A 23,922-nucleotide genomic window follows, 5' to 3' on the forward strand; every position below is an offset into this window, starting at 1 on the left:
GGAGGGAGGGGGAGGAGAGCGGAGGGAGGGAGGGGGAGGAGAGCGGAGGGAGGGAGGGAGGGGAGAAGAGCGGAGGGAGGGAGGGGGAGAAGAGCGGAGGGAGGGGAGGGGGAGGAGAGTGGAGGGAGGGAGGGGGAGGAGAGCGGAGGGAGGGAGGGGGAGGAGAGCGGAGGGAGGGAGGGGGAGGAGAGCGGAGGGAGGGGGAGGAGAGCGGAGGGAGGGAGGGGGAGGAGAGCGGAGGGAGGGAGGGGGAGGAGAGCGGAGGGAGGGAGGGGGAGGAGAGCGGAGGGAGGGAGGGGGAGGAGAGGGGAGGGAGGGAGGGGGAGGAGAGGGGAGGGAGGGAGGGAAAGGGGGAGGAGCGGGAGGAAAGGAGTGGGGAGGAGAGGGAGGGAGGGAGGGAGGGAGGGAGGAGATGGGAGAGGAGAGGGAAGGGGGAGGAGAGGGAGGGAGGAGAGGCGAGGAAGGGAGGAGAGGCGAGGAAGGAGAGCAGAGGGGAGGGAGTGGGGGTGGGAGGGGGGAAGGGAGGGAAGGGAGGGGGGGAAGGTGGGGGGAGGAAGGGGGGAAGGTGGGGGGAGGAAGGGGGGGGGAGGGAGGGGGGAAGGGAGGGGGGGAAGGGAGGGGGGAACGGAGGGAGTAATGGTGGGGGGAGAAGAGAGGGAGGGAGGGGGTTGGAGAAGAGAGGGAGGGAGGGGGCGGAGAAGAGGGGGAGGGAGTGGGGGGGGAAGAGGGGGAGGAGGGGAGAAGAGGGGGAGGGGGGAGGGGGAGGGGGGGAGAAGAGGGGGAGGGAGGGGGGGGGAGAAGAGAGGAGGGGGGGAGGAGGAGAGGGGGGGGGAGGAGGGGAGAGGGGGGGGGGAGGAGGAGGAGAGGAGGGAGGCTGAACGGGCCCAGCCGACGAGAGGAAGCCGGGCCAAAGACTTCAGGTGGGGCCCGTCCCCAGCAAGATGCCGGTGGGCGGGCCCCGCCAAGGACGTGGGGGGAGGAGGAACGGCTGAACAGGGGGGAGGGGGGGGGGGGGAAAGAGCCCGAACGGGAGCTGAACCGGGGGGTGGGGGAGGCTGGAGCTGAACCGAGGGGGGGTGGGGGGTCGGAGTGGGAGCTGGGGGGGTCGTTGTGGGAGCTGCACGGGCAGTGGGGGGGAGCGGCAGGCAGTGGACCTGAAAGGGTGGGGGGCAGGAGCTGAAGATGAAGAGGAGGGAGGCCCGAGTCCCACCTCCGCCGTCCCAGTGAGCCCATTCGGCCAGGGCTCGGGGCGGTGTGCTTCGGGCTCCTCCCACGCAGCCTTGGCGGCCTGGAGCTACTGCACATGCGCGCACTGTTTTCAGCGCCGTGACCTGGCTCCACCATCCCCCACAGCTTTTGCTGCGCTGGGCCAAGGGCCTGGAACGTTCCAGCAGCGGGGAGAATACCGGGGTAAGTTTTAGGCACAGTTTTGAGCGCGGAAATCAGGCGTGGCTCGCGGGGCTGCGCCGTTCCGAAACTTGACCCCATAGAGTGGAAGTAATCTTTATCTGAGGATAATTAAGTCAGACTGATTTGGCAGTGTCTACAAGCCTTGCAATGAAGCCATGCCCCACACAAGATGTTGGAAACATGGAATGATACAGCACAGGAGGCCATTCAACCCATCGTGCTTGTGCCGTCTCTTTGGTAGAGTTAACCAATTAGTCCCACTCCTCCTGTTCTTTGCCCATAGCCCTGTAATGTGTTTCCCTTCAAATATCTATCCAATTCTCTTTCGAATGTTCCTGCTCAATCTGCTTCCACCAGCCTTTCAAGCAGTGCATTCCAGATCACAACAACTCGCTGAGTAAAAAAAAAATGTTTCCTCCTGCCGCCTCTGGTTTTTTTTGCCAATCTTTTGCTGTGGGGTGACCACCTCTTGGAAAGTGCGCTCCAGGAAATTCTCAGCCTCTTGTTTGCCCTGCAGCGGCTCCTCAAACTCAGAAACCCCCACGAGCTCAAGCTCGAGCAAATGGAAGCTGTTCCTTTATTCAGGACACATGAATCATCCTGGAGTTCCCACATGGCACAGGAATTGCGGGCAACGGGTCTCAGCTATCCCACCATTTTGCTAATAAAAATCCACCTACTTACATTGTATATTTATACATGTTTTAGTTTAGTATCCCCTTACTGCCATTTATTATTAATTTCAGTTTGATACCACATTATCTATACTATTTACCAGTGAATTCCCACTCTCACCAAATTCCTGTTGCCACTCCGTTTAGTAGATACTCCCAGCTCTGTAGTCCAAAGTTCGGGCAGCTCGTCGCGAAGGTAGATAATTGAGTTTCAACTGTACGTTATAAAATGACCTAACTTTAAACACAAAATGGTGTTCCCTGACTCTTCGACCAGCTGATGTTCTCGGTACAGCTATCAGTATTTCAACATAGCTGGTACATTTTTAAGCCTTCGGTCCAACACTTTTTTTCAGACGTCTGCATGTTCAGTGATAAGAGTTTGCTTCACCTGGTAAAACCTAATTGGCTGACAGTGATGGCCTGATTTATAGACTGACATGAAATGACTCTGGATGGTCTATTTCATTACTGGTGCGTTTCTTTTTTTCATTATTATATTGGTAAATCCTGTCCATGCTGGCTGGCTTCCATTGGCTCCCCATACCCTTGCCCACTGATTTCTAAATTCTCCTCGTTTACAAATCTTTCCATGGTCTCAGTCCAACTTCCTTCTGCAACCTTCCCCAGCCCTACATCCCAACGCGTGTCCTCTGCTGTTCAGAGTCTGGACTACTGTGTATCCTCCTCCCCCTGCTCTACCATTAGTGGCAGCGCCTTCAGCTATTACACGCCTGCATTCGTGGAATTCTCTTCCGAAACCTCTTGCCTCAGCATCTTCAAATTTTTCCTCAAAACCTCCCCTAATTCCTCGTCCCAATTCCTGCTTAATGTGCAATCCACCACTTTGTAAAACATCCTGAGATGCTTTGTTACATTAAAGGCACTAAATAAGTGCCCATTTTTCTTATTATAGTTAAATAACTTCACAGTCTTCACATGTCCCACTGTCCTGATCAATGGGTGGGGCTGCTGCTACTTAAAAAGGAGCACTTAATGTTCCACAACTATCAATGACACCACCACAGACTTACCTCGAAGTAAAAAAAGACGTTTGCACAAGTTCAGCACAGTCAGAAATGCTTAAACAAAAAAAAGTCTCAAATGGTGACAAGTTAGGGTTCCAATAACACTATGATTTATAGGTTAAAACTGATGTAATTTAAATACTGCATCTTCAGGATCTGTGCTGGCTTAAGAGATAAATGACAATAACCTTTTGCTGGCATTTTTCAATTATCTACACTAGTGCTTGCACACAGAGTTATCATTGGCTCCTTCTCCTGCTAATGTTAGACATCCCACAAACCATCTGACTCATTGTCAAACTCAATTTTTAAAGTCAAATATACTTTCAGGTAATAATTAATAACCTAATTGTAAACAGATCTGGTAAAACTGAGCAAATTGTTGTAATTATTAACCCTTGCCATGTTGTTTTTGTTTTAAAGTTACCCGAATGTGAATATTTTAAATTAAGTTACCAAGAATTCACTGGATTGCGTTGAATTGATGGAACCAGACTGAATTTCTGAGCAGGTCATTACAATATGTAAACATTTTATAAGGCAGATCACATTATCCTTATCACCTAAATATATCGACGTTCCTTCATCATCGCGTCTTGGAACTCCCTCCCTAACAGCATTGTGGGTGTGCCTTCACTACACAGACTGCAGCAGTTCAAGAAGGCAGCTCACTATCACCTTCTCAAAGGCAATTGGGGATGGGCACTAAATGCTGGCCTTGCCACCGACGTCCACATCCTAGAATGAACTTTTAAAAAACCTTAACTTCTGAATGACCTGACCACAAGTGGTGGAAGCAGATTCAATTGTAAATTTCAAAATGGAACTGAATATCTACTTGAAAAGTTAAACTTTGCAGGGCTATGGGGAACAGCAGGGGAATGGGGCTAATTTCAAAGAGCCAGCACAGGCACAATGGGCCAAATGGCTGCCTTCTGGGCTGTAAGAGTCTATGATTCGAAGGCCGACAATGCATCAGTCGCATGCAGTGTCTTTACTGTAAACGCGGACAAAAGCTGCACACAAACCTCCTTTTTACCAGGTCCTTTTTGTATAATTTGTGCTCCATTTTAACTAAAAGGTGTTATTTGAAGGGGTAGGTGATGGTCTTGTGCAGTGGGGTGGTATAAAGGTGTGCGATGGTGATATAGTGGTGCGCGGAGCTGCATTCCAAGCAGTAGCCCCTGGTTTGATACCCGGCCATCACAACCAGTCAAACTTTAGCGGAGCAGGTTCGAAGGGCCGAGTGACCTACACTTGCTCCTATTTCTTATGGAACCGCATTCACCAAGAGAACTTCCTCTGTGAAAGAGCTGAGGTCATTCAAAATACAACCAAGAAGAAATATTTTAATCGTGTCTTAATTCCAATGGAATCTAATGTCTATATACCAGCACCGATCAGAGTGGTGAGAAAGAGAAAAGAGCAAGAGTATAAAAGGACCTCTCTCGATGGGTTTCAATGAATGATGTATAATTTGAAATAACTACCAATTGTGCTTGGTGCATTTGAAAAATTCAATGAAAGCAACTTTAATTGCATTTGACAAGGTGGTGATGAGTCTAGATGATGATGAAGCCTTTTAGCTTCACCCTTCCCCATTCCTGCACAGCAGACAAATAAGACTTGCAAGTTTGTTTTGAAAAAGAAAACTTTTGGTGAAAAAAATATTTATCACACTATGCTTACGACACAGATGAAGATCAGACTTGTAATGGAATAAAGAACTGACTATTGGTGTCAGAGGAACAAAATTAGACAAACAGTGAGGGGTGAAATTCATATGGGGGCGGGGGGGGGGGGCGAGAAATCAGAGATGAGAAAGGCTGCACAACCCAAGCTAGCGCATCCAAAAAGAATGAACCTACAGTCCTTCAATCACAGATCCAAATATTTGTCAAATGATTGCAAGATTTTAGCCTCGATTGCGTTACCCAAATACCAATAATTCTTTGTGAAGAACTTCCTGCTTTAATTTTAAAGTTGTCTTTTTGTTAGTCCAAACGTGTGCTGTTTTGTCTTACTGTCATTTGTTTAATTTGACGTCGCATTCCTCCATTATCTGAAATGCCTCTGTGTTCCCTCCGTTGAGGGATGAAAAAGCCCAAATTCCATCAGTTCGTCCTTATGGGCTCAAAATTGCCCAGGAGTTGTTCCGTTTTTTTTTGGAGTAACTTGATTTTTCTGGAGTATATTAAAAATCCCCATTTTGCACATTCAATTTGCACCAGTGTAAGTGAGTTAGTTAGGAATTTTTAGTTTAGTTTAGTTTTTTTCAAAAGGAAGTATTATCAGCCACCTATGCCTGTTTTGGCCAATTAGGCAGCTAATAGTTACTCCAAACTAACTTAGGCCAACGTATGTGGCCGCACAGAAAACCCTTGACTAAAGAATGTGAATAGGATCAAACAGCTATACAGGATGTCATATGACAAACTTCGCAAAGTTAATTCACTATACAACAGAAGCATTCATGGAAGCTTAAACTACAAAAATAAAAGTACAGACACAAAACATATTTACATAATTTTTTCCGAAAGATTCAAATAAAAAAATAAAAGTACCTCCTGCTCGTAATTCTTATGTTCTTACGTAGGAAGGTATTTTCATCAACAGGGTTAAGGAAAGTCTTGAGTAAGCTCATTAAAATTACTGGCTACACAGTTATCACATCCCCCCGCCACCCCCCCGGATCAAAACTCTTCCCACCCGGCCCCCCACCAGATTAAAACTCTCCTTCTCTCCCCCACGATCAAAACTCTTTCCCCCCCCCCCCCCCACTCCCCCGATCAAAACTCTCCTTCCCCACCCAACCCCACAGATCAAAACTCTTTCTCTTCCCCACCCCAGATCAAAACTCTTTCTCTTCCCCACCCCAGATCAAAACTCTTTCTCTTCCCCACCCCAAATCAAAACTCTCCCCGCACCAACCTGTTTGTTGTAGCCTTAACCTGGGAAGGCAGTGGGCCGACCTGTGCGACAGGTTACTAGGCCTGGGATAGGGGCGGGACGCATCATCATCATCGGCAGGAGCTACTGTGCATGCGCGAACGCTCTAACGTGCATGCGGACAGCTGCCGGCACTGTTTTTCATGCAAGGCCCGAGCTCCGCACCCCCCCCAATCGACTGGCCACGTCGCGCCAAGTCCCGGGAGAGGCAACACAGTGGCCAGTATCGGGGGAGATTTTTAGGCACCGTTTTCAGCCACAAAGTCGCGCCGACGCATCTCCGGTGAGTGCGCTGAAAAAAGGGGAGTGCCAAATTTGAGCTCTGTCCTCTGAGCTAAAGGATCAACCTCCTCTCTGCATCACACCCATGGTTTGAAATTTTCCTTGTACCTTGTTGAACATGATGAGGTGCAGCTGCCAGGAAAGGGTCCAGCCAGGGCACTATGCAGCTTCAGCATGACAGCCTCTGACTTATGCGCTACGAACTTGGTTATGTGTCGGCTGTGGCTCAGTGGGTCGCACTCTTGCCTGAGTCAGAAAGTTGTGGGTTTTGAGAGCACAAAAGATGAGACGTTAAACCGAGGCGCCATCTGTTCTCTCAAATGGACGTAAAAGATCCCATGGGACTATTTTGAAGAAGAGCAGGTGAGTTATCCCCGGTGTCCTGGCCAATCTTAATCTCTCAATCAACATAACAAAAAAAAAGATTATCTGGTCATTATCACATTGCTGTTTGTGGGAGCTTGCTTGTGCGCAACTTGGCTGCCGCATTTCCCACATTACAATATTGGCTACACTCCAAAAGTACTTAATTGAGACGTCAGGTGGTCACTAAAGGCGCTATATCAAAATGCAGCAACTATTTGTACTAAATCTCCCTTCTGCGCATGCGTTTCCCCACACATGCGCAGAAACGAGAGTTAGGACGAATATAAATGATTCCGCCCCCCCCCAACATAAGTGTCTAATACAGGTGTAGCATCCAAAATCCGGAGTTCCGAAATCTGGAATGTTCCAGAATCTGAACTCCGGACTGATAGGTGGCAGGGTCGTCCGGAATCCGTAAAATATTCCGGAACCCAGACCCGCCAACCTCGAGGTATCACCGCTGCCTGATGTTGGCCCTCACCGCCCCGCCCCGCTCCGCCCCTCGCTGCCCTTACCTTGGAGCCTCCTTGCCGGCACCTTGGAGCCTCCTTGCCGGCCCACCCGAACACTTCCTCAGCAGCGGGGCCCACCTGAACAGCTCCTCAGTGGCGGGGCCCACCCGAAAACTTCCTCAGCAGCGGGGCCCGCCTGAACAGCTCCTCAGTGGCGGGGCCCACCCGAAAACTTCCTCAGCAGCGGGGCCCGCCTGAACAGCTCCTCGGTGGCGGGGCCCACCAGAACACTTCGGCGAGCACCCCACCTCCCCCTTTCTGACGTTCCAAAATCCGGAAATACCCGAACCTGGGTTCAGGTGTTTCTGGATTTTCTGGATTCATGACGTCAGAAAGACGTTCCAATGTCTGGAAAAACACGGAATCCCAAGTGTTCCGGGTTCTGGATGCTACACCTGTATGTACAGCACACTTTAGAAACGGCTGCCAACTGCTCGGTGTCCTAACCTACCTCCATGCCACTCTGTGATCAAGTTCTTGACGGTGAACAATGTAACCCAGGGGGGTGCCCACTTGTATTCCTTCTCTCCTACCTTCAAAAGAAATGGCCTGGGGGAGGGATGCGAAAGAGAGTCAAATCTCCCAGCCCCAACATATAACCAGGATTACAACCATGAGGCTATTTTGCATGACCCTATGCAAACATTGGAGGGAGACTCGTGCTAACAAAACTGGCTCACTTGCTGTGACAAAATTGTGAGCCTTCAATTGGACCGTTGCGAAAGAAGAGCTGGCTTTCGTAAGGCGGACGCAGGGAGCTGCCATCCAGCGTTGCTCTCCCGCGATCCAAACTACGGAAGATTCAAACAGAAAGTGCCTGCAAACTCACATCCTACGCCTCCTTATCGTAGTGGGTTGACACACTGGCTCAGCCCTGAACGACCAATAGCCAATTTCACCGGGCTACAGGCAGAGACCCTGGCCAATGTCTCATGGAATAGTGCTGGGAACTACAGAAGACGCACAGCTATAATTCCCATTATAAACAGTGACACAGTCCGATTCAATTTGAATTTACTGCTGGATTGCTGCACTGATGTCAGCATCTGGGAAACGGTGAGGAATAATTCGGAAAAAGATGTGCACACACAATTGCTAAAGTCGTAAATGTGCGTCAGATGACAGGCAACTGAGTAAATAACCTCTGAATATTTTTTTCCCCGAAATATCACCGAGGTGGCTGGCTGCCTCCCTTATTCGGACAGCTTAACAGCATATGTGAGTTCAGGCACTGAATCAGGATGTATTTTTGCCTTATCTCTGCTCCCAGTACATTTCATTGCTTTCAGTGGAACAATGGAGACTGCTGAGACCCAGGTTTTGATAATAACTTTAATTTATATAGCGCCTTTAATGTAGTAAAACATCCCAAGGCGCTTCACAGGAGTGTTACAAGACAAAACAGGTAAATTTGACACCAAGCCACAAAAGAAGAAATTAGGGCAGGGGGTCAAAGATAAAGATTTTAAGGAGCATCTTAAAGGAGGAAAGAGGTAGAGAGGTTTAGGGAGGGAGTTGCAGAACTTAGGGCCCAAACAGCTGAAGGCACAGCCACCGATGGCTGAGCAGTTATAATGAGGGATGTTCAAGAGGCCAGAATTTGAGGAGCGCAGACATCTTGTGGGGTTGTGAAGCTGAAAAAGATTACAGAGATAGGGAGAGGCAAGGCCATGTTGTAATTTGTAAACAAGGATGAGAATTTTGAAATTGAGCATTGCTTAACCAGGGGCCAATGTAGGTCAAAAAGCACAGGAGTGATGGGTGATCGTGACTTGGTGCGAGTTAGTACATGGGCTGCTGAGTTTTGGATGACCTCAAGTTTACGCAGTGTAGAATGTAGGAGGCCAGCCAGGAGTGAGTTGGAGTAGTCAAGTCTAGAGGTAACAATGGCATGGATGAGGGTTTCAGCTGCAGAAAAACTGAGGCGAAGGCGGGCAATGTTACGGAGGTGGAAAAAGGTGGTTTTAGTTATGCCGCAGATGTGTGAATGGAAAATCATTTCAGGGTCAAATATTGAATTTTTTGAAGAGGTACCCAGGAGGATTGATGAGGGTAGTGCGTATGATGTAGTGTATATGGATTTTAGCAAGGCTTTTGATAAGGTCCCACATGGCAGACTGGTCACAAAAGTAATAGCTCATGGGATCCAGGGCAAAGTATCAAGTTGGATCTGAAATTGGCTCGGATGCAGGAAGCAAAGGGTAATGGTTGACGGGTGTTTTTGTGACTGGAAGGCTGTATTCAGTGGGGTTCCGCAGGGCTCAGTGCTGGGACCCTTGCTTTTTGTGGTATATATCAATGACTTGGACTTGAATGTTGAAGGTATGATTAAGAAGTTTGCAGATGACATTAAAATAGGTTGTGTGGTTGATAATGAAGAAGAAAGCTGCAGACTGCAGGAAGATATCAATGTACTGCTCAGGCGGGCAGAACAGTGGCAAATTGAATTCAATCCGGATAAGTGTGAGGTAATGAATTTGGGGAGGTCTAACAAGGCAAGGGAATACACATTAAATGGCACGACACTGAAAAGTGTAGAGGAACAAAGGGACCTTGGAGTGCAGGACCACAGATCCCTGATGGTAGCAGGCCAGGTAGATAAGATGGTTAAGACATATGGAATACTTGCCTTTATTAGTCGAGGCATGGAATACAAGAGCAAGGAGGTTATGCTTGAGCTGTATAAAACACTGGTTAGGCCACAGCTGGGGTACTGTGTGCAGTTCTGGTCACCACACTACAGGAAAGATGTGATTGCATTGGACAGGGTGCAGAGCAGATTTACAAGAATGTTGCCTGGACTGGAGAATTTTGGCAATGAGGAAAGATTGGAGATGCTGGATCTGTTTTCTTTGGAACAGAGGAGGCTGAGAGGAGACCTGATTGAGGTGTATAAAATTATGAGGGACTTGGATAGAGTGGATAGGAAGGACCTGTTTCCCTTGGCACAGGGGTCAACAATCAGAGGGCATAGATTTAAAGTAATTGGGGGAGGTTTAGAGGAGATACGAGGGGAAATGTCTTCACCCAGAGGGTGGTGGAGGTCTGGAACTCACTGCCTGAAAGGGTGGTAGAGGCAGGAACCCTCACCACATTTAACATAGTGTAACGTAGCCAAGTTTGCTGACGATACAAAGATGGGAGGAAAAGCAATGTGTGAGGAGGACACAAAAAATTTGCAAAAAGACATAGACAGGCAAAGTGAGTGGGCAAAAATTTGGCAGATGGAGTATAATGCTGGAAAGTGTGAGGTCATGCACTTTGGCAGAAAAAAATCAAAGAGTAAGTTATTATTTAAATGGAGAAAAATTGCATAGTGCTGCAGTAGAGCGGGACCTGGGGGTACTTGTGCATGCAGGTACAGCAAGTGATCAGGAAGGCCAATGGTATCTTGGCTTTTATTGCAAAGGTGATGGAATATAAAAGCAGGGAAGCCTTGCTACCGGTTTACAGGGTATTGGTGAGCTCACACCTGGAATACTGCGTATAGTTTTGGTTTCCATATTTAAAAAATATATACTTGCTTTGGAGGTAGTTCAGAGAAGGTTCACTAGGTTGATTCCAGAGATGAGAGGATTGACTTATGAGGAAAGGTCGAGTAGATTGGGCCTCTACTCATTGGAATTCAGAAGAATGTGATGGTGATCTTATCGAAACGTATAAAATTATGAGGGAGCTTGACAAGGTGGATGCAGAGAGGATGTTTCCACTGATAGGGGAAACTAGAACTAGGGGGTATAATCTTAGAATGTGCCACTCTTTTAAAACTGAGATGAGGAAGAATTTCTTCTCTCAGAGGGTTGTAAATCTGTGGAATTCGCTGCCTCAGAGAGCTGTGGAAGCTGGGACATTGAATAAATTTAAGACAAAGATCGACAGTTTCTTAACCGATTAGGGGTTATGGGGAGCGGGCAGGGAAGTGGACCTGAGTCCATGATCGGATCAGCCACGATCGTATTGAGTGGCCTACTTCTGCTCCTATTTCTTATGTTCTTATGTTAAAAGATACTTGGATGGGCACTTAAAGTGCCACAACCTACAGGGCTATGGACCAAGAGCTGGAAAGTGGGATTAGGCGGCTGGATAGCTCTTGGTTGGCCGGCATGGACACAATAGGACAAAATGGCCTCTTTCCGTGCTGTAAATTTCTATGATTTTATGATACCTAGGTTGCGAACAGTCTTGTTCACCCTCAGATTGATGCTAGGGAGAGGGATGGAGTCAGTGGTTAGGGAACCAGTTTGTGGCGGGGACCAAAGATAATGGCTTTGATCTTTCCAATATTTAATTGGAAAAAATTTCTGCCCATCCAGTACTGGATGGCGGGACAAGCAATCTGACAATTTAGATACCAAGTAGGGGTCGAGAGAAGTGGTGGAGAGGTAGAGCTGGGTGTCGTCAGCGGACATGTGGAAACTGACTCCGTGTTTTCGGATGATATCACCAAGGGGCAGCATATAGATGAGAAATAGGAGGGGACCAAGGATAGATCCTTGGGGTATACCAGAGGCAACGATGCGGGAGTGGGAAGAGAAGCCGTTGCAGGAGATTTTCTGGCTACGATTAGATAGATAAGAATGGAACCAGGCGAGTGCAGTCCCAGCTGGACGTTAGTGGAGAGGCATTGGAGGAGGATGGAGTGGTCAACCGTGTCAAAGGCTGCAGACAGATCCAGAAGGACGAGGAGGGATAGTTTACCTTTGTCACAGTCACAAAGGATGTCATTTGTGACTTTGATGAGAGCCATTTCGGTACAGTGGCAGGGGCGGAAACCGGATTGAAGGGATTGAAACATTGAGTTCATGGAAAGATGGTCACGGATTTGGGAGGCAACAACATGTTCAAGTACTTTGGACAGGAAAGGGAGGTTGGAGATGGGGCAATAACTAGCAAGCAGTGGGGTCAAGGGTTGTTTTTTTTTGAGAGGGGTGATGACAGCATATTTGAAGGAGAGGGGGACTGTACCTGAGAAGAGAGAACCGTTAACAATGTCAGCTAACATGGGAGCCAGAAAAGGAAGTTGGGTGGTCAGCAGTTTAGTGGGAATAGGGTCAAGAGAGCAGGAAGTGGGTCTCATGGATAAGATGAGTTTGGAGCGATCAAGAAGGGAGATCAAAGAGAAACAAGAGAAAGACATGAGTTTAGGGCAGGGGCAGGTGGGAGCGTCAGATGAAGTTTGGCCCTGTGGGCTAGGTAAGGAAGGGAACTCGCAGAGGCAGCTGATCGGATAGTTTCAATCTTTGATGAAGCCATATTTCAGCCGTGCAGCAAATTTAAAGGGACCGCGCACAAAAAAATATTTGAGGGAACATTGGTTACAGCATTTATCCACCCCCAATAAGTTAGTTACTGCATCATTTTGACTCTAAACTGCGCTCCTAACCCCACATCCCCCTCATCATCACAACCGCTAATTTCCATCTTCACAACAATGCCTGCCTCAGTTCCCGCACCACGACCCTTACGTGTGCTTTTCTCATCTCCAGGTTCAATTTTTCCAATACAGTGCTTGCTGGCCTTCCCCCGCCTGGGCTCTGTGATTCCACCACATCCGAAATACAGCTGCCCTGCATTCAATTGAAAATCCGCATCTTCAAACCCCTCCATTGTCTCGCTCACCCCTACCTCTGCTACACAAAAGCAAGTTATCGCAGTGCTAAATCAGGCGCTGAGGCAGTCGGATCAGGAAGGCCTCGGCTTCAATTCCTGATCCGCGCAGAATTTGTTGGTTTTAGACTTTAAAAGCACTATATAAATACAAGTTGTTGTTGCAAGTGGCCTCAGCACTCCTGGGCAAGAGAGGGGCGGGGCGGGGAATTCAGCCAAGGGGCCTCCTGCTCTTGATTGTGATCCGCTGGCCCATACATTCATGGGCGCGAGGCAAGGACAGGATTGAGCTTGGCTGTGATGCCCCTGGCAGCTGAATAACCTCGCTGCCTATGCCCATACCTGAAGAATGACCAATTGAGTGAAAGGCTGGAGTTCGGCTGCGGCCCTCCAGCATGTTTCAGCGCCTGCGGGCGAAGGAAGCTGAATAAAGGAGGGCACCATTTTCCCAAACATGAATTCAACACAAATAAATGTCACAATCCTTTTATCTTCAAAAACGGAGACAATTTCACAGAAACTGGAGCAGAAAAGGTGAGGCGGGTAGCAGACTGTGCAGCTAGCTTGTTGGTTGTGCAGCATTTAATCTTCTTTTGCTGACCGGGTACTTCACTGAAAGAGTTTGCTGCAGACTGCTGCAGGATTCTGGCTTTGCTGAGTGGACAGGGGCATCAGCAGCTCTGTACAAAGTCACTGGGAGACAAGGTTCTCTTCACAATAATATTCCTTCAGCCTTGAATGAATGCAAAATAGATTCTCAAAACGGATAAACTAAATTAATAGTGATACTGTCAGACAAATCAAAATTCGCTTCTGCATTATTATAGCAATGTTGTTGTCTCATGCTTTTCCAATTTTCTAACCTCTTCTGGTGTCACACAGCTTTGTTGAGGTACAGTTCCGTGAAGGCCAGCTGCTCTCTGCTTGCTCACAGAGAGGGATTATCCTCTTAGGAGAGAGTGAGTAGACTAGGCCTACATTCCCTACAGTTTAGAAGAGAGGTGAGCTCATTGAAACATGCACAATTCTTACAGGGCTTGACACGGTAGATGCAGGGAGGATGAGTCCCCTGGCTGGGGAGTCTGGAACCAGGGGTCACAATCTCAGAATAAGGGATCGGCCATTTAGGACTGAGATGGGGAGAAATTGCTTCACTCAAAGGATTGTGAATCTTTAGAATTCTCTACCCCAGAGGGTGGTGGATGCTCAGTCGTTGAGTATATTCAAGACAAAGATTGATAGATTTTTGGATAGTTAATGGAATCAAGGGATATGGGGATAGTGCGGGTAGGTAGAAGAAGATCTTACTGAATGGCGTAGCTGCTTGAAGGGCCGAATGGCCTACTCCTGCTCCTATTTCTTATGTTCTCAATGTGCCACTATTCATGAACCTAGACAGTGAGTAGCAGTAGACTCCTCCTTTGTGGAGCTAATCACAGCAAAGCAATATTCCATCCTTGGCAACGTCTTACAGGAAAGCACTCTCTCATACAGTAGCAGTCGGGAATGGGAACCGTTGGCAGATTGCTCGCTCCCCATCTCGGAGCGGTGAGCCCAGCTTTAGCAACCCCTACTGGCACTTTGGTTTAGACGGCCTCACTCGGTATAGATCAGATTGATCCGTATCATGCCAATATTGGCCTGTGCAGACTAACTGAGCCACCAAGGGGAGTTCGGGAAGACCACTTATGAAAAAGAAGAACTCACGATGAGCCCTCCAACGACTTTGCACTTTAAGTACTTACAGATTCATAGAATAATACAGCACAGAAGGAGGTCATTCAGCCCGAGTCTGTGCCGGTCCGAGGGAAGAATCTGAGAAACCAGACTAGTCAAGGCGAGCTGACCACAAGCTTACTTCGTCAGCTATTTATAAATGTGTGGATAACTGGCGTTGGCGCAGAACACAAAGCTCATATTGTCAGTTCAAACAACGACAGTTCTATTCAGTGTATTACGGATACTCAGTAAGATTAAACTGAAGGTCACAACCGTGAGCATGGACTTGGCTAGGGCCACTCTCACGTACCTTTTCAAACTTCTTCTCTTGCACGCAATCCATGTGCACACACATACATTCCAAACTGGGAACTTGGAATACAGGCTCTTAAATATATAAAGGAAGAAAGACTTGCATTTATATAGCGCCTTTCACGACCACCAGACGTCTCAAAGTACTTTACAGCCAATGAAGTACTTTTGAAATGTATTGTGGGAAACGCGGCAGCCAATTTGCACACTAGCAAGCTCCCACAAACAGCAATGTGATAATGACCAGATAATCTGTTTTTGTTATGTTGATTTTGGGATAAATAATGGTCAGAACACCGGGGATAACTCTCCTGCTCTTCTTCAAAATAGTGCCATGGGATCTTTTACATCCACCTGAGAGAGCAGACTGGGCCGCGGTTTAACATCTCATCTGAAAGATGGCACTCATGGAGGGTCAGCCTAGATTTATATGCTCAAGTCCCTGGAGTGGGACTTGAACCAACAACCTTCTGACTCAGAGGCAAGTGTGCTACCCACTAGGCCACAATTGACATATAGCACAGCAGGCTTGTTGAACAGCCTGCGAGATGGGGATGGAGAGAGGAGAAGGAAAGGGGAGTGCACCATATTACAAATAGTATTGCAGTATACAATCGCAATTTAAATTTGAAATCTGCTCCTGTAAATACTCCAATCACACTGCAAGGCTGCTTCACCGGGGAGTAGGTGGAAAAACTGACCAGCCACACTCTATACAGTTTGCAAAGCAGTTAGCTTTCACGTCATCTCTCTTTATACTGTAAAGTAGCCGAAAAAAGATGGGAAAAGTTAAAAGAAAATTGAATAGCCACCATCTGGTGACACACGTGTATATTTAATTTTGACATTTCTTCCTCATTTTAGGGGCTTAACAAACCGCGAGAAAGAATGGCAACACCCCTACCGCCATGCTTGCTGTGACCCTCTGACTCAGTAGGGACCAGAGTCAAAGCTGGAAGCCCCTTGGTCTCAATGGCTCAGATACGCTCTCTCTTAACCAGCTGATCATTGGGGAAGCTACTACAAAGAACTTTAAACTCAGCGGGCAAACTTCTTCCTATCGTAAAATAAAAATTGTCGTTTAGAATGAACTGTCAAGTCCACCTCTTCCAATAGACCATGTGGAAACATTGAGATCATCGTCCTTGCTGATGCCCATTTGTACCCCATCTCCCCTTTACTGTGGCCCTTGACAGACCTACTGCTCCAGGAGTCCCTGGGTCTCCATTCACAGTGTCTATGGCTATGGATCATGCTGTGATTCGGTGCTCCGTTTATTTACTCCTCAGCAAAAGGAGGCATGGGAATGCTATTAAAAGGCAGGCTTATGATGTACTTAGCATGCTTGATAATAGACTCTCCCCATTAGTTAATCTCTTGATTAAAGTGATTAAAGGTTCTATGCGGAAAGTGATTGAATAAAACTCCACAATATCAATCCAATACAATGATTTAACTTCTAATACAAAAGCAAAATACTGCGGATGTTGGAATCTGGAATAAAAACAGAAAACGCTGGAAATCTCAGCAGGTCAGGCAGCATCCGTGGAGAGGAAGCGGAGTTAACGGTTCGGGTCGACGACCCTTCGTCAGAACTGGAGAGTGTTCGAAAAGAGCAGATTCTTAACAAGCACTGAAAGGGGGAGGGGAAGATTTAACTTGTCCATTTACATTCCACAATTCACAGTCCCATTGTCCCACAGGTTGGAGTCAGATGGTTCTATGGATTATTTGATCATTCCATTATTATTATTCTGACCAACAGTCCCATTTTTGTTCACTTCTCCTGGAAGCACCCACTCCCTGCTGGGGCGCAGTTCCGCAGATGCTCCCCCGCTGCCTCACTCAAGTGTTCATTATGTGTGTGTGGGCCATGACAGTGAGAGTCCGCAGGCTATTCCATCACTGGGGGCAGCACTGCTGTTCTCCTCACCCACACACTTACAGCGGAGGTTGCTGGATATCAATCAGGAGCAGAGAGCCGGGTCTGCAGTCCCCTCTCCAGCAGGGGGCGCTGGTGCACTGTAGTGCCCCTACTGCCCTCTTACCTCCCACCCCCTTAGAATAGACCAGTTATCACCACAGAAAGGGAATCAACCCTGCTGCAACCTTGGTCAGCTGTGGCTCAGTGGGTAGCACATTTGCCTCTGAGTCTGAAAATTGTGGGTTCAAGTCCCACTCCAGGAACTTGAGCACATAAATCAAAGCTGACACTCCAGTGCAGTGCTGAGGGAGCGCTGCACTATTGGAGGTGCTGTCTTTAGGATGAGCCGTTAAACCGAGGCCCTGTCTGCTCTCTCAGATGGACGTAAAAGATCCCATGGCACAATTTTGAAGAAGAGCAGGGGAGTTATCCCCGGTGTCCTGGCCAGTATTTATCCCTCAATCAACATAACAAAAACAGATTATCTGGTCATTATCACATTGCTGCCACGTTTCCTACATTACAACAGTGACTACACTCCAAAAGTACTTCATTGGCTGTAAAGCGCTGTGTGATGTCTGGTGGTCGTGCCAGGCGCTATATAAATCCAAGTCTTTCTTTCTTGGTCCTACTGATTGGGTAACCTCACTGAGCCAGTGGGGGTGCATTTCAATCCCGTTTCCTGGACTGGGCATGAGTTACACTGCACATGTTTCGTGTCAGTGCAAAGCTACAAACCAACGCAAAACTTGCAGTGCAAACATGTAGCAAACCACATATTTATTGAGCTCTTATTTGGCGCAGTTAATCAAAGCAGCCATTGTGGAGCACTGGAGGAGGAAATCAGGATCAGACTTCTGGGGGGAGGGAGGGAAAAGCTTACGCAACAATTGAGTAAGTAGATTATTTGTAGTGTGGAGGTAATGCATTCATAAGTAAAAGATCTTTTGGCATAAATTTACTACAAAAATTGTTTCTCGTTAACACTTGTGTTACTTTTTATATTTGAAGTTAGCCTTTCAGCTATAAATAGGTTAACTGTCTCAGCAACTCGGGTGACACTGAGAATTGGGTCAGGGAGCATTACACAGCTTTACTGTAGCTTAACTTGGCCTTACTCTACCAGTTAATTAAATCAAAATATTCATCGAAATAAACTAAATTATGCCACAAAAAAATTGGAAATTGCAAGAAATTCTCTCAAAAGCCCTTTCTTCTAGGTTCTATGAAGGAGTGTAGCATTTAATATTACAGAAACATCACTAACCTCCACAGTTATCAGCGGCACAGCCTTTAACCATCATGTCCCTGAAACTCTTTCCTTAACCCCATACAACTTTCCCCGACCTTCGCAAGCCTCCTACAAACCCAGCCTCTTCAAATCAGTGCTTTGGTCACCTACCCAAGCTCTTCTTTCAAATCCGCCTTGGTATCCAGTCCCCTGGAAATTTCAGACTTCCAGCAATTTTCCTTTGGCCCCTGTGTGCAGCACCTGGTTACGCTTCACTGGATTAAAGCAACGGCACAAAGGCAAGGAGCTACAGCTAAAGTAAGGTCAGCATCATAAGACAAAGCCCTTTTTACAAAAAATTTATATATAAACATATTTTAAAACTGCAAACGGGCACATTTAGAATGGGTCAGATTTCCAACCTTCACAGCAAACTCTCTGCGCCAACTAAAGGGATCACTGATACCTAACATGCGTCAGCACAGACACGCACCAGATTAATTAGCTACGACAGTCATATCTACTTGGAATGCAAACAGGGTGCAAGTCCACTGATGAATGAATCGCATTCTCACTGCCAGCCTTTAGCTTGCCCGTACAGATTTCTAGTCTCAGGGCAAGCCAAGGTATTTTTCATGGAAAGGATGAGATAAGGAGGCAGCATCTTCACAAAAGAGCTTTCAGGAAAACTTTTCATTTCCTTTTGCAAGCAAACAGTGATGGAAATAACACACTGCACCACTTATTCATTATGTCATTGGGATAGAAATAACACACAGCTCCCCCCACCCCCCCAAAAAAATCCATGAGCTTTTGAAAAACTTTTTCGCTAAGTACCTGTTTAAAATGTTCCAGATTTTTCATGAGCGACACCACAGAAGATTTGTTGGTAATTCACAAAACTTACACAAGGTGGAAAGAATTGTGTGTGGATTTCAAGCTGCATTATACTTTTCTTAAACTACTTCAACATTTATTTTAAAAAAAATAAAGAACTGCACAATTCATAAAATCAACGCCTATTTTCCAGTCAGGTGCAATTCGCTGCTATCTCATACGTAAATCTGTGTATGTGTCACGCTCTTTAAAACACAAGACACACCTTTGTGTGTTTGCTAACCTGAATGGGTTTGGAATTTGTCACTCTCACTGATCGTAAAAATTACCACCAACATTTTACTGTCACTAGTATCATAGTGCTGTTAGTGGGATCGCACTATTACCCTTACTGAAGATCTCTCACTCTCATGTCCCCTCATACTAAGGAGCTGCCTCACATACTCTCCCAGATACCGGAGTTCTCTCTCCATCATTCCCTCCCCATTATCCTGGGATTTCCATTGCTTTTCTCCATTGCTGCAGATCTTGCTCATCGCTTGCCTATTTCTATCCCATTTTCTGAGGATTTTCACCATCACTAAGGTCTCACCCTCATTATTTCCCCTTTTCTGGGGTCTCTCAATCTCTCTCATTACTGGGGATCTCAGCCTCAATCTCTCCCCTTTTCTGGGGGTCAGTCTCAATATGTTCCCTTTTTTGGGGTCTCTCCCTCAATATCCCCTTTTCTCAGGTCTCTCTCAATCTCATCACTGGGGGTCTTAGCCTCAATATCTCCCCTTTTCTGGGGGTCTTTCCCACAATGTATCCCCTTTTCTGGGGGTATCTCCACTTTTCTGGGGGTCTCTCCCGTAATATCTCCACTTTTCTGGGGGTCTCTCCCGCAATATCTCCCCTTTTATGGGGGTCTCTCCCGCAATGTATCCCCTTTTCTGGGGGTCTCTCCCGCAATATCTCCACTTTTCTGGGGGTCTCTCCCGCAATATCTCCACTTTTCTGGGGGTCTCTCCCGCAATATCTCCCCTTTTCTGGGGGTCTCCCGCAATATCTCCCCTTTTCTGGGGGTCTCTCCCGCAATATCTCCCCCTTTTCTGGGGGTCTCTCCCGCAATATCTCCACTTTTCTGGGGGTCTCTCCCGCAATATCTCCACTTTTCTGGGGGTCTCTCCCGCAATATCTCCCCTTTTCTGGGGGTCTCTCCCGCAATATCTCCCCTTTTCTGGGGGTCTCTCCCGTAATATCTCCCCCTTTTCTGGGGGTCTCTCCCGCAATATCTCCCCCGTTTCTGGGGTCTTCCCGCAATATCTCCCCCTTTTCTGGGGGTCTCTACCGCAATATCTCCCCTTTTCTGGTGTCTTTCCCGCAATATTTCCCCTTTTCTGGGGGTTTCTCCCGCAATATCTCCCCTTTTCTGGGGTCTTTCCCGCAATATCGCCCCTTTTCTGGGGGTCTCTTCCGCAATTCCCCTTTTCTGGGGTCTTTCCCGCAATATTTCCCCTTTTCTCGGGGTCTCTCCCGCAATATCTCCCCCTTTTCTGGGGGTCTCTCCCGCAATATCTCCCCTTTTCTGGGGGTCTCTCCCGCAATATCTCCCCTTTTCTGGGGTCTTTCCCGCAATATTTCCCCTTTTCTGGGGGTTTCTCCCGCAATATCTCCCCTTTTCTGGGGGTTTCTCCCGCAATATCTCCCCTTTTCTGGGGGTCTCTCCCGCAATATCTCCCCTTTTATGGGGGTCCCTCCCCTCATGACAGACGATCTCTGGGGGTCTCTCTCAACCTCTCCATTTCTGGGGCTCTCCTTCCACCTCTCGGGGGGTTCTGAGTTTCAGTAGCCAGGCCCGGCCTGGCCTTTACCGGCTTCCTCATTGCTTGGGCCCGTGCCACTGAGGCCGGGCGGTGCAGTGCGTGGAGGCCCTCCCGGGCCCGCGGCTACCACTCACCTCACAGCGCGCCTCAGGACATGGTGCAGCTCTCAGCTCTCAGCTCTCAGCCCCGGCCTCGGGCTCCGGATCGTGCCAGGCACCGCCTGCCTCACAGCTCAGACTCACATCGACAACTGACACCAACTCATTCACACCATCCGCCGCCGGCTCGGGCTCCTCAAGCTGCCGCACACGAGCCACTCCGAGCCGCATGGGGGCGGCGTACCTTCCACCGGGCTCCTCCCAGCCGCAGGGTGGCGCTGTGCCCTCTCCTCCCAGCCGTAGGGTGGCGCTGTGGCTCCTCCTCCCAGCCGCAAGGTGGCGTTGTGACTCCTCCCAGCCGCAGGGTGGCGCTGTGCCCTCTCCTCCCAGCCGCAGGGTGGCGCTGTGCCCTCTCCTCCCAGCCGTAGGGTGGCGCTGTGCACTCTCCTCTCAACCGCAAGGTGGCGCTGTGCCCTCTCCTCCCAGCCACAGGGTGGCGCTGTGCACTCTCCTCTCAACCGCAAGGTGGCGCTGTGCCCTCTCCTCCCAGCCGTAGGGTGGCGCTGTGCCCTCTCCTCCCAGCCGCAGGGTGGCGCTGTGCCCTCTCCTCCCAGCCGTAGGGTGGCGCTGTGCACTCTCCTCCCAGCCACAGGGTGGCGCTGTGCACTCTCCTCTCAACCGCAAGGTGGCGCTGTGCCCTCTCCTCCCAGCCGCAGGGTGGCGCTGTGCACTCTCCTCTCAACCGCAAGGTGGCGCTGTGCCCTCTCCTCCCAGCCGCAGGGTGGCGCTGTGCACTCTCCTCTCAACCGCAAGGTGGCGCTGTGCCCTCTCCTCCCAGCCGCAGGGTGGCGCTGTGCACTCTCCTCTCAACCGCAAGGTGGCGCTGTGCCCTCTCCTCCCAGCCGCAGGATGGCGCTGCAGTCAACTCATTTAATTTTCATTCGTTTCGTTTTGCGTGATGTTTTAGGCAGATACAGAGCGACACTGTGTGTGTGGTGCATTCTGACCGCGGCCTCGGGAGGGCGCTGAGCTCGCCCTGACCCCCCCCCCCCCCCCAAACACCCTAAACCCGGGGCCCACGCAGCAGGCGCTGCTTCACTGGGGCTCTAATGGATGTGGACGTGGGTCAGCGGAGTCGGGAAGGACAGGTAACGGTGTCAGTCAATAACAGATCAGTGATTGATAGAGTGGAGGTTGTGACTGGGGATGTCAGGCTGGAGGAGGGCGTGGGGGAGGGATTTGTCAATGAGGGTGCTGAATTTGCGTCCTTTGCATTGGAGGACAAGGGTGCCAGGTGAGCAGGGCTGAATGGGACACAGGATCCGAGCCACAACACCTTGTGGATGTGTTATCACATTATAAAGAACAACAACCTGCGTTTACATATAAAAACAGAAAATGCTGGAAACACTCAGCAGGCCAGGCAGCTTCCGTGGTGAGTGAAACAGGTCGAACTGACAAAGGGTCTCAGACCTGAAGCGTTTACTGTTTCTCTCACCGCAGATGCTGCCTGGCCCGCTGAGTGTTTCCAGCATTGTCTGTTTTAGTTTCGGATTCCAGCATCTGCAGTAGTTTGCTATTGTACTTGCATTTACTTAGTGCCTTTAAAGGAGTAAAACATACCAAGGCACTTCATAGGGGTGTTATAAAACAAAAAAATCGACACAGATCCACAAATAGATATTAGGGCAGGTGACCGGTCATCTTGGTCAAAGAGGTGGGTTTTAAGAAGTGCCTTAAATATATAGCACCTTTAACGTAGTGAAACGTCCCATGACGCTTCACAGGCGTACTATGTGATAAAAATTTGACACCAAGCCGCATAAGTAGAAATTAGTGCAGGTGACCAAAAGCTTGGTCCAAGAGGTATATTTTAAGGAGTGTCTTGAAGGAGGTGGAGAGGTTTAGGCAGGGAGTTCTCATCATCATAGGCAGTCCCTCGGAATCGAGGAGGACTTGCTTCCACTCCCAAAATGAGTTATTTGATGGCTGAACAGTCTGATACGAGAGCCCATACACCCTGTTACAGGTGGGACAGACCTTCGTCGAGGGAAGGGATGGGTGGGGCTGGTTTGCCGCGCGCTCCTTCCGCTGCCTGCGCTTGACCTATTCACGCTCTTTGCGTTGAGACTTGAGTTTTAGGGCTTGGGCAACAGAAGGCGTGGCTGACAATGGTCGAGCGATTTCAATCAGGGATGCTCAAGAGGCCAGAGTTAGAGGAGTGCAGATATATCGGGGGGAGTGGTGGTGGTAGGGGGCTGGAGGAGATTAGGAGGGACGAGGGCATGGAGGGATTTGAAAACGGATGAGAATTTTAAAATTGATGCATTGCACAACCGAAAGCCAATGTAGATCAGCGAGCACAGGGATGATGGGTGAACGGGAGTACGAGTTAGGACGCAGGCAGCCAAGTTTTGGATGACCGCAAGTTTACGTAGGGGAGATATGCTTTAATCAATTAATAGCCCCCTAAAGGTTGCTGATCTTTTTAATGTAATAACACATCCACAAGGTGTGGCTTGCATCCTGTTCCATATTCAGACCTGCTCAGCCTGGCACCCTTGTCCTCCAATGCAAAGAATTCAAATTCAGCACTCTCATTGACAAATCCCTCCACGACCTTGCTTCACCCTCTTATATCAACAATGTCCTCCAGCCTAACCACCCAGTCACAACCTCCCCTCTTCTGAGCCTTGATTATTCTGTCCGGTCCCCTGCACTGCTGTGAAAGAACCCACAGTTATTGTAACTGCTCTCTGCAATTATTTTCCTTCCCCAACCCTCTCCCCCCTTCAAAAACTTTCTCTGTCCTCGTTTTAGCTGTCTTCCACACAAACTCTTTTCCCTGCTTTCTTTCTAGATTATATACTTTGGTATGTGTTGCTACTATATAGACCACTTTTTAAAAAGGGAGGGAGAGGGAAAGCGGGTAATTATAGACCGGTTAGCCTGACATCAGTAGTGGGGAAAACATTGGAATCAATTATTAAGGATGAAATAGCAGCGCATTTGGAAAGCAGTGACAGGATCGGTCCAAGTCAGCATGGATTTGTGAAAGGGAAATCATGCTTGACAAATCTTCTGGAATTTTTTGAGGATATAACTAGTAGAGTGGACAAGGGAGAACCAGTGGATGTGGTGTATTTGGACTTTCAAAAGGCTTTTGAC

The 23,922-nt window shown here is 48.4% G+C and overlaps 2 protein-coding genes across 6 annotated transcripts in view; one reads left to right on the forward strand and one right to left on the reverse strand.

Annotated features, from left to right (window-relative positions):
- gpam (glycerol-3-phosphate acyltransferase, mitochondrial) overlaps positions 1–21,009 on the reverse strand; it is a 99,578-nt gene extending 78,569 nt beyond the window's left edge. For 2 of the 5 annotated variants that reach the window (XM_070876552.1, XM_070876548.1), the window contains exon 1: positions 20,791–21,009. The gene's annotated coding sequence lies outside the window, so the exon portion shown is untranslated. Of the gene's footprint in view, positions 1–18,185; positions 18,290–18,436; positions 18,447–18,851; positions 18,902–20,790 lie in introns of those variants that run through there. The other 3 variants (XM_070876549.1, XM_070876550.1, XM_070876551.1) reach the window with 3 other exon arrangements.
- Positions 21,010–21,768: 759 nt separating this feature from the next.
- The window catches only part of sfxn4 (sideroflexin 4), a 34,714-nt gene continuing 32,560 nt past the window's right edge, over positions 21,769–23,922 (forward strand). Inside the window, exon 1 of the mRNA XM_070874962.1 lies at positions 21,769–21,902. Coding sequence (XP_070731063.1) covers positions 21,864–21,902 — 39 coding nt within the window. The 5' untranslated portion in view covers positions 21,769–21,863. The remainder of the gene's footprint in view (positions 21,903–23,922) is intronic.

The sequence above is a fragment of the Pristiophorus japonicus genome, chromosome 3, assembly GCF_044704955.1.
Source record: "Pristiophorus japonicus isolate sPriJap1 chromosome 3, sPriJap1.hap1, whole genome shotgun sequence".
In the NCBI taxonomy this organism is placed as follows: Eukaryota; Metazoa; Chordata; class Chondrichthyes; family Pristiophoridae; genus Pristiophorus; species Pristiophorus japonicus.